Source organism: Aphelocoma coerulescens, chromosome 1A (genome assembly GCF_041296385.1).
Source record: "Aphelocoma coerulescens isolate FSJ_1873_10779 chromosome 1A, UR_Acoe_1.0, whole genome shotgun sequence".
In the NCBI taxonomy this organism is placed as follows: domain Eukaryota; kingdom Metazoa; phylum Chordata; class Aves; order Passeriformes; family Corvidae; genus Aphelocoma; species Aphelocoma coerulescens.
In genome coordinates, this window is record NC_091014.1 from 35,608,911 (window position 1) to 35,621,462 (window position 12,552).

Consider the following 12,552-nt stretch of genomic DNA (forward strand, 5'->3'; position numbering starts at 1 on the left):
ACTTTATGTCACTATGTTACCCATTATGATGCAATGCCCCCCAAACAGGTCTTTTTCTTGCAAGAACTCCCTCTTAACAATATAGATAAATTATATAGTTTAATATTATCAGCATGATAAATTTTCTTAAAAGTGGAAAGCAAACAAAATTGTATCAACGAGAAGCCCAGTAAACAACCAAGCACCCTACATTAATTGTCTTTTGGAGATAGGCAAGCATGGCGCACTGGGAGAAAACCAATAAGAACAATTCTTTTGTTTCCTAATTTTCCAGAAGATAGCAGTTCTCTGGTGCTGTAAGGCACAATCACATTTCTAATTCTATCTTAAAACAAATGTAAGGTTCTTATGATTTATTTCAGCAAAGTGGAAATTGAGCAAAAAAGATACTGACAGTCACTCACATGGTACAAAACAACAAAAAAGTGCATCAAAGTTCAGCAGCTCAACAAGGCACAGCTTCACTGCAAAGGTCCCAAACCAGTGGCCCAAATAGCAGAAACAGGCAGTTTCTATGCATTGCTGGTTCTACTGCTACCACCTTGCCCTGACAATGCTGCACAAGACCCCAGGCAGGGGCTGAGAATGGCTTCCCTCCCTCCTACCCTCCCCTGTCGGCACCTCTGGGCACATCCCCTCCTCCAGAAGACCACGGCACACCAGCAGCTCTGAAGCCTGTACAGGCACAGTGGACAAACTCTAAGAAGCTGCAGGGTCCAGCACACAGTTCACACAGGGACTTCTGAGCAGGTGGTTTATTTTGGTTTTGGCAGAGCTGCTGAGTGCCAACATGTGAGCACCGGCAAACAAAACCCCCACTTAATTCTCCAGGAGTGGTCCTGGACCTGCAGCGAGGAACCAGCCCACTCAATTTACTCACTACTGAAAAGACCAGGTCACAGCAGAGACTTAATAAACTGACTCTCCCTCAATACCAAACATTAATCATCAACTTCAACTTACAAATGAGTGCTCGCTGCCTCTGAAGTGCTTTAAAAATATCCACACAGCTTTCCGAAGGCACTCTACAAGGGTTGCCACCACCCTACTCGCTTCTCAACACAAGTGTTTTAACAAAAGGTTTCCAGCAGTCAGACTGGATTAACTGCATCTGAAATCTCACCAGGGTCTGCAGACAGACCCTCTTTACTTTGAGAGCTTCTGTGCTACTTTAGATGCTTTGTATTGTTCAGCAGCAGCAGAAAAAGCCCTCACAGGAACTGATTTTTAATACATATATGAGGCTCAGGTTCTAGCAAGGGAGGAATATTTTTTGCATTTTTGGTAAGAACGTATCACTTATCACAGCCAAAAGAAAATTAGGTTATGCAAAATACTTACTTCGAAAATGTTCTGAGGCATAATAGTAGACATCCTCATAGCCCTCGTGGTAATCCTCCTCTGGCCGGTACTTTTTGCCTTTTCTTCTTCTCGATCTTCTTATCTGCTTGACAAAGCCCAAGAAGCGCTCCATCTCCCTCCTCACTCACAGCCCCAGCCGGCAGCCCCCTTCGCCCTCTGCTTCACAAAGAGCTGTCCCAGCATGAATCAACCGCAAGCACCGGAGCAGAGCTGCAGCTCCCACCAGCCGCTCCGGTACCATTAAACAACCCCTCCCTTATCTCAGCTGTGACTAGGGAGCATATTGTTTTCCCTTTTAAAAATAAAAAGGGATACACACAGAGACACACTTTATCAAATCTATTGACTGGAATATTTCAACCTGAAAATAAATAAAGGGTGAAAGCATTGAAGAAAAAGGAGAATTTCACGATTCCAAGCTGTTATTAAGCAGCAGAGGACAAAGTTGAAGAGACCTGCTTGCCAGCAAGGGGAAGCCCAGCACTGAGAGCTCCCTATCCTGTGTCTCCATCATTTGAAGAGGGGCTGGGAGGCGGGGATAGATGTTAGTCAATGGACTGAACCATATCTCAAGGCAAAACAGGTTTCCATTCGCCAGTTAAATGCTGCCCTCATATCTACCCGGGCACAGCCTCAGGAGCGTGTTTGATTTCATTTGTTGTAAGAAGAGGAAACACGCCAATCCATTTCTGGCATCTCATACGCTGGATGAATAAACAGCAAAGTGGTTTAATCCGTACACACAGCCCACTCACCGGCAAGTGTGTGCCGAACGTGTTAATTGGAGCAGCAGGGAGAAAGCTCGGCAGCTGTTAAAAAATGACACATATACCCACAGGGCATTAGTGTATTCTAATCACTGCTAGATCTAAACATTAAAAGGCACTCCACAGACAGGTCTCCTACAGAGCTGGCCAGGGTGTATGGCAATAGGCAAACAAAGGAAGCGACATCACAAGCACACTATGACAATACTCATTTCAAATCCCAGCAGAGTTCAAAAAACTTTAAAATTAAGGTGCGTCAGATCATCCTTGGCACAGGGTGAGAGAAGCAAAAAGCCTGAAAAGGCACTGGCTCTCTTCTCTTGCTGAGTGCCTGAAACCCACATGCATTCCCTAAGATAAGGCTGGAATTTCATCCATGTTTCTGATGAAGTTTCCCTCCCGCACAAAAACAAAAGCAGCGACTGCTCAAATCCTATCACACTGACATCTGTCAGGGGTTTTTTATTGTAACCACGTTCCCACAAGCCCAGTAAGGTCTCTAGTCCAGCAGGACCTCTCCTGTCTGCTGGTACAAGTCAGGGATCAAGCAGTCACCTCAGTCAAACTATGTGCTGAACATGGTCACTTGCATCCAGGCTCCCAAGAGATACCATTTTGCACTTAAAAGGAAGTCAGAAAGTCTTCCTGTAAAACAGATTTTACAGGTTTATCATCTGGAAAAGGGAGAGCATGCAGAGAAGGGATTAGTTTCTGGTGATGCAGACATTTCAGTGAGTCATTATTTTGCAAAGAGGAAACCAGGGCACTGTTTTCAAAAGCATAAAAGAAGTAAAGCAAAACCAGGACTGTAACTTAGCAATTCTGTTTTGAAAGAAGTGCGCAGAGATTGATCAATATTAAGTCAGGATTTTCTCGTTTTGAAAGGTGAAAGTTATAAGTAAAGGTCAGCTAGACCTGATATCTGAGGATCCTAAAACACACACACACTGAAAGCTGGAACTGGAATTCTTTTGGGCTTGTTCCAGCTTTCCAGATATTTTAAAACAATATTGTCACAAACCCATACTCATTTTATCCGTAAAAGCTCAAAACGGCCTGCATGCTCCTACCAAGCTCCCCACAGGAATACAGACTCATCCTCCTTGACCTCACCAGCCCTGCTTTCCCGCTGTGAAAATGCAGCCGCTGTCGCTAGCTGATGAACACCCCCAGGGCACCTCCAGAACTATTTTTAGTGAAACTTCTATAAGGAGGTTGTGTTTCATTACAAGTCTGTTTTTATCACACAGCTTCCAACTTTCAAATGGTAAAGACCTTAGAGGAATATCATAGGCATATTACCAAAAATAAAAATGCCAATAAAACTTCACCTATGGACTTCAAGAAGGGATCAGTGCATGTTTTGAAGGTTTCACCATGCTTCTCTTCTGTGCTCTGCCACCAAGCAGCAAAAACATTACTGTCACGAAACACGAAAACGAAAGTCGTAGCCTACAGCAGAGGCAACACTCTCTCTTTCCAGAGAGAAAAATGTTGGTTTGTTGCCTCTGTTGAGGACTCTCCTTGACAGATGTGCAAAAAGGTATTTGTAGGTGTCCGAAACCTTCAAGACAGAAGTCCTGCAGCCATCACTGCTCATTGAAGTTAAATTATTAAGTTCAACTAAAAATGACAAAACTTTTTAAAAAGGAGAAAATGTAAAACTTTCTTGCTTTTCAACTGTCTTCTAAATGAAAGCTGAAAACTGAAACCAAGCAGATAGACTTGGCTTTTATTAAGTAAATACAACCTTTTTTAGTACCTCTGTTGCTCAACATGCTCCAGCATAAGCAGCTTCCCCAGCCCACACCAAGCCCCAGGAAGACTTCGTTCCTTTCAATAACAAGACAAATACAGCAAATAAGCAGATAAGGGAGCAACCAAATGATCTCAAGTAGCACCACAAGCAGCAGGTGCAGCACATCAACTGCCTGACCACTTTCTAGAGACCTGATGTAAGTTTGGGCAAATTTTGAGCTTTGGAAACCACATCATTATGTTGTGCAAGGGACTTGCCCTTCTCTCTCATGCTCATGAGGTGCATCACATAGCTATATGGCTGCTACAGTAAAGCAGGAAACAAAGCACTAAATGGTATTATTGGCCAGTGCTCATGCTAATAGCTCCCACCTATGCTGTGTGTAAAGCATGAAGGGGCTCTCCTCAGATAAGCAGAGGGGGTTCAAGCCCTGCTGCACTTCACCCTATCCCACCACCTACTACTCTCTACAAAGGCTCCATCTCCTATGCTAAAGATGCAGAAGTAGGCCTGCAGTTTCTAATACACAAACTGACAGTTCTGCCAGCATGTAAATCATACACACATTTCCTTTTACATTAATGCAAACAGCAGAGACACATAATTTCAGAATTTTTACTTTTTTTTTTTTAAATATAGAGCAAGCTAAGCTTTTGATTGGATTTCCTCTGACCTAAAATACTGTGGTATTCAGGGCCATTTAAAGACAAGGTAATACCTTAACTGAGGACATTGTTGTTATATACTATTACAAGTCAGAGCATTAAGTGCTCTACTATACTAGGAAGATTTCTGAACAAAACTTTTGTTTCATATGCATTACATACCACAGCTACTGTTTGCTGAAAATACTGGAGACATTCATTAGCTACTCCTCATGCCATACCTGTAAATATTTAATCATAGTCCTACTTTCAAAGGTATACACAGAAAACTCAGTTTCATAAACACCGTAGTTAAAAAAAATCCTGAATAAACAGCTAAACTCCTGCTTTCCCCATTGCTCAGGATTCACCCTTATGCAGCTTCTTGTTGTGAAGATCTCATTTCTTAATGAAAATGAACATGGTTCTTGCAACCTTCTGCTGGAAAAGGAATAAAAAAGCAGAAGCTAATAGAGGCATACGGCAGTTTCAGAAAGGCATACTGATTGTACAGGATGAGCAGAGAAAGAAACAAACACTGGCTTTCAAATTTTTAAAATGCAAAACATCAGAGATGACAATGAATTTCATCCTTAATGACAAAGAGAATAGGATAATTATGCCCAGAGGGCATAAAATTAGGTGTTGATTTATATTCTGAAGCTGTTTCTGAACTAGAATTTAGAGAATCAATTTCTGGTGTTTTAATCCCACAATACAAAGTTGCAAGGTAAATATGTCTGAAGGTCTTTGGCTCATCCTTTCTGCCTACTCCATCAAAGCAAGCATTCTATTGCCATTTCCAAGGAGACTTCTTAGAAGAAGGAAGGATTGTTGTGCTGTCTCCAGCATGATGTGCCTAACAGAAATTTTGCCAAGTGACACCGATTAGATAATATTTGCATACTCCATTCTGAGAATTAATTTGTGTAAGTTAAGGAGAAGCTCCATCAAACTGGATCAGTCTCAGGTCAGTGACTTACTAGAAATGACTTCATAGCAATAATAAAACACATATAAATAAGACAGTCATTTTCGAAAAGTTGAGCTGAAGCAAAAATGCTTTTGCAGCCACAGATAATTTTCTAGAAGACAGATGTCAGCATTTAAGCTTTAACTTGTCTTTATACCCTACCCAGAGCAAAGATTAGGTTTCTCATCATGTAAAATATCTGCATTTAACGTTTTATTTGCACAAAATTAGCTATGCAGTTATCAAGGTAAACTTTCACAAGTGACATACTTATTTTCTACAGCACTTTTTCCAGTATTTGGGAAAAGCAGTAGGAAAAACATCTTGGTATCCAAGGATAAGCCACTAAGGTAGTAAATATTTAACAAGTATTTCCATTTGAGTGGACTTGCAAACATGATGCTTTGAAACCAGAGCCTATGTATGAAGCAAGAATCTCTTATGTGTTGTATCATAAATACAGAATGGAATGGGCACCAAATTTAACAGTTTGGGGCAGGTATGTTGCACCCTGTTCATCAGTATGTTTCAGTGGTTAAAAGAAAAATATTTTAAACAGATGAACCCCCCTACCCTCCGGTATCTCCCTCTGTGTCTCTGGGCAGCCCCTGAAAGTCTTCTGCTGGGGGAAGGAATGCCCCTCACTGGGAGGCAAACATGTAAGAGAGCACACAACGGTAGTTGCAGAGATCTACCTGCTTCAGGTTACTCCTGTGGAAAAAACCCACAGAGTTATACATGGACAATACAAAAATTAGGATTAATATTAACTGCTCTTGGAGGCTGGCTGAATAGAGGAAACAGGCTTTTTCCCAGCTCCCTCAAACCCCTAAACATAAAGGTCCAGCAAACCTCAAAAGGGAAGAACAGATTGCTTCTTCTCTGGTTCTCTTTCAACTGAGGGATGTCTTTGATCATCTGCTGTCATTGTTTTTGAAGACTAGCAATAACTAATAAAGGAACTATTCCCCTATTTGTCTTATAGTATCATCTTGCCTGACCTTCTAGTTTTTCAAGTGATGTTTGTTCACATGTGATAACTGCTCATGTCAAGGCTGCAATTTTCCACTCTTTGCCCAAAATATCTTGGTGTAAAATGTGAGATTATCTATTTGAAAATTATAAAATGCCTGTAATCTACAATTTATTAAACACTATAGGAACATATGGTCCATACATGCAGAAGAAGTTCTGTGTACAAAGCCAATACTGTGTGTGAGGAGTACCTATCAGCAGCCCACCACCCCCTGAGGTAACCCTGCCCCACCTGAAACCCCTCTGTCAAGCCAGATTCTGAGTACAAGTTTTGTTCTCTTCCTAAAGATATCTGAAAAGAGCATTGAAGGCATGGGACATACTAAATATTACACTGCATATCTCACCTATTTGACAGTTTATATACATTCAGGATAACCAGTGCACTATCTCTAGAATGTTGCTGCAGGAGAACTGGATGGTGATAAAATACTGCTGATCCACTACTGTTATTTTTAAGATCTGATACTTGTTATACACTGTTAAATTATAAGTTTGCTCTGATTTTAATGCATTACATTCAGTTTCACAAGTCATACATTCTTGTTATTCATTGCTCACACAGAATCATAGACCTTTTTTGTCTTCTGCTCCTAAATTAATGCAAGAGTTGAGAGCTGGAGTTCAGCTTTTGCGTCACCTAGTTGTAAATTAAATTAACTGCCAAATATTTTTTTCTTTTCCCTCTTTTTTCCTTTTTTTTTTACAAGTAAACACACACATTTTGAATACTTTGAGTTCCTTATTGTATTTTATCATATATGTTATTTCATATTAACATCATCAGTGGTTTTGCTTTTTGCAAAATTTTCTCACATAAATGTGTGCTCATAAATGTGAATGCCAACACAGGGATGAGAGTAAAATAGAACACAAAGGATAGAGGAAGAGGCTACTTTCATTTAGAGGGATCTGGGGGACTCCTTGTGTGTACAATACAAGAATGTTGCCTCTCATATATGGAGAATGCCTAGAAATCTTTGTGGCGCTGTTTTGAAAGGGTCACTTGTCAAGTTGAATTTCATGCAGAGTGTATGCTTCAGGGGAAAAGACACTTTTTTTTTCCCCTTCAATTCAGCTAAAGCCGTTTGCATACATTCTATTTTTTTCTCATCTTTCTAGCCTATTTGGCTTTAAGTAAGTGACTAATTAGAATATACAAATAAGCATTAACAAATGCTAACTTTACCACCACCAAGGAAATACTGCTCAGGTAAAATTAAGTGCAAAATAAGTCTGAATTTCCTTAATGTTTTGTGACACCAATAATCATTCTACAAGAAAAGCTAAGCAGAGCACTATTCCAACTATATGTAAAACCCCTTCAGGGTTAAAGTGGTAGACTGAAATTTTAAAATACTAAAACTAGAACACAGTTTTTTTGGGAAGTCTGAATTAAAGGTGTTCTCATTTTCTAAAGAAATGTAGCAAATGGCTAGAGGGAACACTACCAAGATTTTGCATAGTGTGTCTGTTTTATGCACAAAGGATATCTCAAACCAACTATGAAATACATATGAAGAAGTGGTTTGGAATATGGATATGGTTTTTACTCCTCACTGAGTAAAAAGACATTATATTTCCCTAATTTTTGATTCTTCAACAACTGCACATTTCAACTCTAACAATAATTAAAATGCACATAGAGCACTGGAAAGAATGAATAATTAATTTATGAAATTGCAGCTGGTCAGAACAAAAATACCTAGTAAATACATTAAATGAAGTTCTTACACAAAAGCATCAAAACATTTTCTTAGGCTGCAGACCACAGGAGCTACAGCGTGCCATCAAACAAGGTTGCAGTAGGTGGGATTTCACAGTTAATTGACAGTGGAAGACCTCTGTGAATATGTTGTGTGAGATTTAAGGTAAATAACAGGAGAATCAATCATTCAACATCTCTTTACATGTAAGAGCTCATGCAAGAGACTTTTTGCTATGTGACATTAAATGGATTTACTCTCTTTTACCTCATGAGATTAGCAAAAAGGGTTGTGGATAAGGAGCCTGCTCATCTTCCCATAGATGCATCCTATCCTTCCCCCCATCTGTGGCCACTGACTCACTGAGCAGTGAGCTTCAAGTACACACAGAGACATGTATCCTACAGACTATCTCATCCTGCCTCCAAGGGCTTGAAGAGGTTTCATTGTAAAACACGGAAGTCCAGCATGACACAGAACACAAGAGAGGAGAAACCTCCACAGGCCATTTCATACAAATCCTCCTCTCTGTCCATCTGCTGTCTAGTATCAATTCTCTGTATCAGTGATCCTGTATGAAAGATTGAGATTTACAAACTCTATGGTGCAGAGGAATGCCTGTATTTCCCAGCAGCACAGTAATGGGCGTTGCCCTCTTCTCTTACCAATATTTAGTTGTGAAGAGCAGTAAAAACCTCGTTATGTTCCATTACTGAAAACATCCACCAGTCATATATTCTACATTTCTCTGATGAACTAATTATTGCAGCAAGAAACTTCTGTAATTTGTTTAATAAACCGAAGGAGCAGTTAGAAGTAATAAAAATGGGCAAAAGGAAAGAAATCTGAAGGGAAAAATATGAAAAATGTGGAGGCAACTATGAAGCTGGAGTAATTGAGAAGCACCTCTGGGAAAAAAACCACAGGCATCCAGAAAGCTGAGTCGTATCCTGAGCTCCATGTCTTATCAGGGTCAAGATACAGTAGATAAAAGAAAGATTTTATTGCAGGTGAGCTCTGACAAGAAGAAAATTCTGCTTAACTGTCAAGAAAAGACTACTAGAGAGAAATTCCTCATTATGACCACAAGAATTTACAATAAAAGACTATGTAAATATATATGCAAATTAAACCATCCATCTGGAGTCAGTGCACTGCCCTAGAGGCACAGGCCAACACGACAGCAATGAAGAATCCAGTTGTTCAAATGGATTAACCCTTCTCCTTCTCTCTCAATACCCTCCACATCCAGTTTTAAGTAATTCCTGTTGTCCTTACACAATCTGAAACTGCAAGGCATACAAAGTAAAGAGAAGAGTAGAAAGACTTGAAAGGCAAAAAGGACAACTTCACATGCAACCTCACAGTTATGAGGCCCAAGTACATGTCCGCAGCACTGAAGGATCAATGTTTCCATCCACCAGCTCCCAATAGCAAGGCCCATTGAACATTACCGTGATACTTCATCTCTCTCATGCCAAGCAGCAGTTTGGGAAATGAGAGCTGCTGACACCTCTTTATGTATGAGGTTTCACTTCCCTTCTCTCCCCATTCCAAGGGCACAGAACAGGTTCTGCTGTTCAGTTTGTAATTTATTTCCTAGTTCAAGTCCACCTTTTTCCATCCAGGGGAACAGAAAAAGTAATAAAAAAAAAAAAAGGAAGAAAGAAAATCTGCTTAATGCTGCTGCTAAGAGGTTAACAAAGGAAATACAGACAAAGCAAATGCACACACTTCAAAATTGTCTGCTCCATCCTCCATGAGAACAGCATTCCTGTGTTTGAATGTTAAGAGGCAAACCAAAGGGGAAAAAAAGCATTTCATCCTGGCCTTCTGAATTTCATTTACTTCTGCTACAAGGTTTGACATTTTCTGCTGTAAATTCACTCTTACAATAACAACTTTGCCATACAAAATTGTGGGACTAAATATAAAGTAATCACTTTTCCAGTGTTGCACTCTTTACAGGGTAATAATAGAGGCTAGAACAAATAATTCTGATTTTACTTGTAAAGACTGAGATCCTTGACCTCAGCATACATTTCAGAAGCAACAGAATAATTGAGGTTTCTTGTCTTTGAAAGCTGATAGTTCCCAAACAAAAGATTACTTGGAATTTACATTCTGTGACACTCAGAAGAGACAAAATATTCTGATTTTTCAAACTTCTCTTTAGTGATGCTTTGTACACCAGGATTTACTTCATGCCTCTCCTGTGGCACTCCTCATCAATGCTACATACAAATGCTTTTCAAGCTGTTCGTAAGAAGTCATCCCTAACACATCCACTTTACCACACTTTTTAACACACACTTTCATCCTCACACTCTCTGCCCTGTGCTCTTCAGCCAGATCCATACCTTCAGGCATTGCTTCTGCCTTGGTCTACAGGTTATGGCGTGGGAATTCAGAACTCTTGGAGTTTTTGTACCCTATGATGTATTTGGTCATTTGAGTAAAAAATGTTCATATCAAGAAACACATAGCATTCCTCTTTGTTAATTATGAAAGCCACAGAAAATGAATACACTGCTCAAAAAGCAAATTCCTTATTTCCTAGCACATACATGAAGTGGCAGAGCTTGTAACTAATCACCTCAAGATTCTAGAGACCAAGATACTCAGAGACCTCAGTTTTCACCAATACTAACAAAATGATAAAAGAAAATACTAAGGAAATTTTACACCAGACCAGTTAAATCATTATCAGTCAGTGTGCAAAACTGACACAGATAAAATTTCACTATCCCAAAGAGTTTCATAACTGTTGCAGGTATCCCAAGAAACCTTTTCACTCTTTTAGATGCTCAGAATCCACCTAAAATTCTAAAAGATGCAAACTTGGACAGGATGTGTATTTTACAAACTGATTAGTTAATTACTGATATTTGGATTAACGTTTTGCTCAGAAGCACTAAAGCAATTCTGTAGACACACTCATGCATTCTCCCTGGTTTTATACCACTTTGTGCAGAGTATCACATGGTACTGACTAACAATTAAGATTCTTTAATAAACTATTTTGGAATTTGCGGTTCTTCTTTCTCCTCAAAAAAAAAAATCCCCTTAGGTCCAAGTTTAATCCCTTAAAAAAGGGTGTCTCAGGTATTTACAATCAACCATCCTAATCTCTACTCTTGGAGTCGTCTTTTCTGCAAATTACTTCATGCACTACTTATTCAGGTGTAGATGACACAATTTTTGCACTGCTATGATACAGGATGTCAGTCTAGAAATCTTTTTAAGAGCTTAACCTCACACACTGTCCCACTGAGCTGAATATGATGCCTGGTGGTAGCAAGGACTATGATGACGAGCAGCTGCTGCATCAGATGCTCCCAGCTGCACTGGTATTGCCACATCCTAACTTCAGATGCAGTTGTGCCACAACTTTTGTTTTGCTTAAGAAATAGACTTAAAAAATTATTGTCACACTGATTTAAAGAAGAAAAGTTTACAAAGTGAACTTTTCTACTGGACCTAAAGATCACATTCTAGAAGCCAAGAGCAATAGCTTGACATTTCATTTTCCAAGAAGTCTAAACAACCACAATAAATTTACAAATGTAGACATGCTGCACTGTTAAATTTCATTTCACGCTTAGTAAGCAAACATTATCAAACTGTAAGTACTGTCATCCTCTGTCTTTTTAGTTAGAAATCTTGTAGCCAATAAAGGTGTGACCTTGAAATATTTCACAGATGGATGAAGTCACTTAATTTGCTAGTCACTCTGTTACACATTTTGCAGAATTGCAAAGTCAGATCACATTTACTCTAATTTCACTTTACAATAACTTTACAAACTGCATTATCATTAAGAGTCACTAAAAGTGCATTAATGAACCATGTGTCAGAACTGTCATGAAAAATTCAGTTTTGAAATTAAAAATGCTGAGACAATGCAGAAGCTAATTTTTTTAATATATGTAGTACTCCTAGAATTATTTTTAGTGCCAAAACATAAAAAGTAAACCTGCATGCTGTTTTTGTGGAGATTCTAGTACACTGGCAAAACCAAAAGTTTTCTGTTTATGAAACCAGTGGAAATATATGGCCTTGTGTGAAACATGATGAAGTGTTACAGAACACAGGTGTAAATTCATCAGGATTTTTCATGTGGGCTGAGTCTACTCTGATGTTTATTTTTAAAGGAAAACTAAAGGAAAAATTCAAATGCTGTTTTCTTAAGGGATAGCTATTGTTTTCTGATACTCCTACTGCATTTGCTATACTACACCAGTCACTGTATAAAACAACCAAATATATACAACTATATACCTTTTTTAATGATTTAGTTAGCTAA

General features: G+C 39.1%; 1 protein-coding gene across 7 annotated transcripts in view; it reads right to left on the minus strand.

Annotated features, from left to right (window-relative positions):
- The window catches only part of GRIP1 (glutamate receptor interacting protein 1), a 324,062-nt gene that overhangs the window by 222,655 nt on the left and 88,855 nt on the right, over window positions 1-12,552 (minus strand). For 3 of the 7 annotated variants that reach the window (XM_068998668.1, XM_068998694.1, XM_068998664.1), the window contains exon 1: window positions 1,342-1,572. The exons of 1 other annotated variant lie outside the window; for it this stretch is intronic. In XM_068998668.1, the coding sequence (XP_068854769.1) occupies window positions 1,342-1,474 (133 nt within the window). In that variant the 5' untranslated portion in view covers window positions 1,475-1,572. Of the gene's footprint in view, window positions 1-1,341; window positions 1,583-12,552 lie in introns of those variants that run through there. 3 more of the 7 variants (XM_068998688.1, XM_068998698.1, XM_068998697.1) reach the window with 2 other exon arrangements.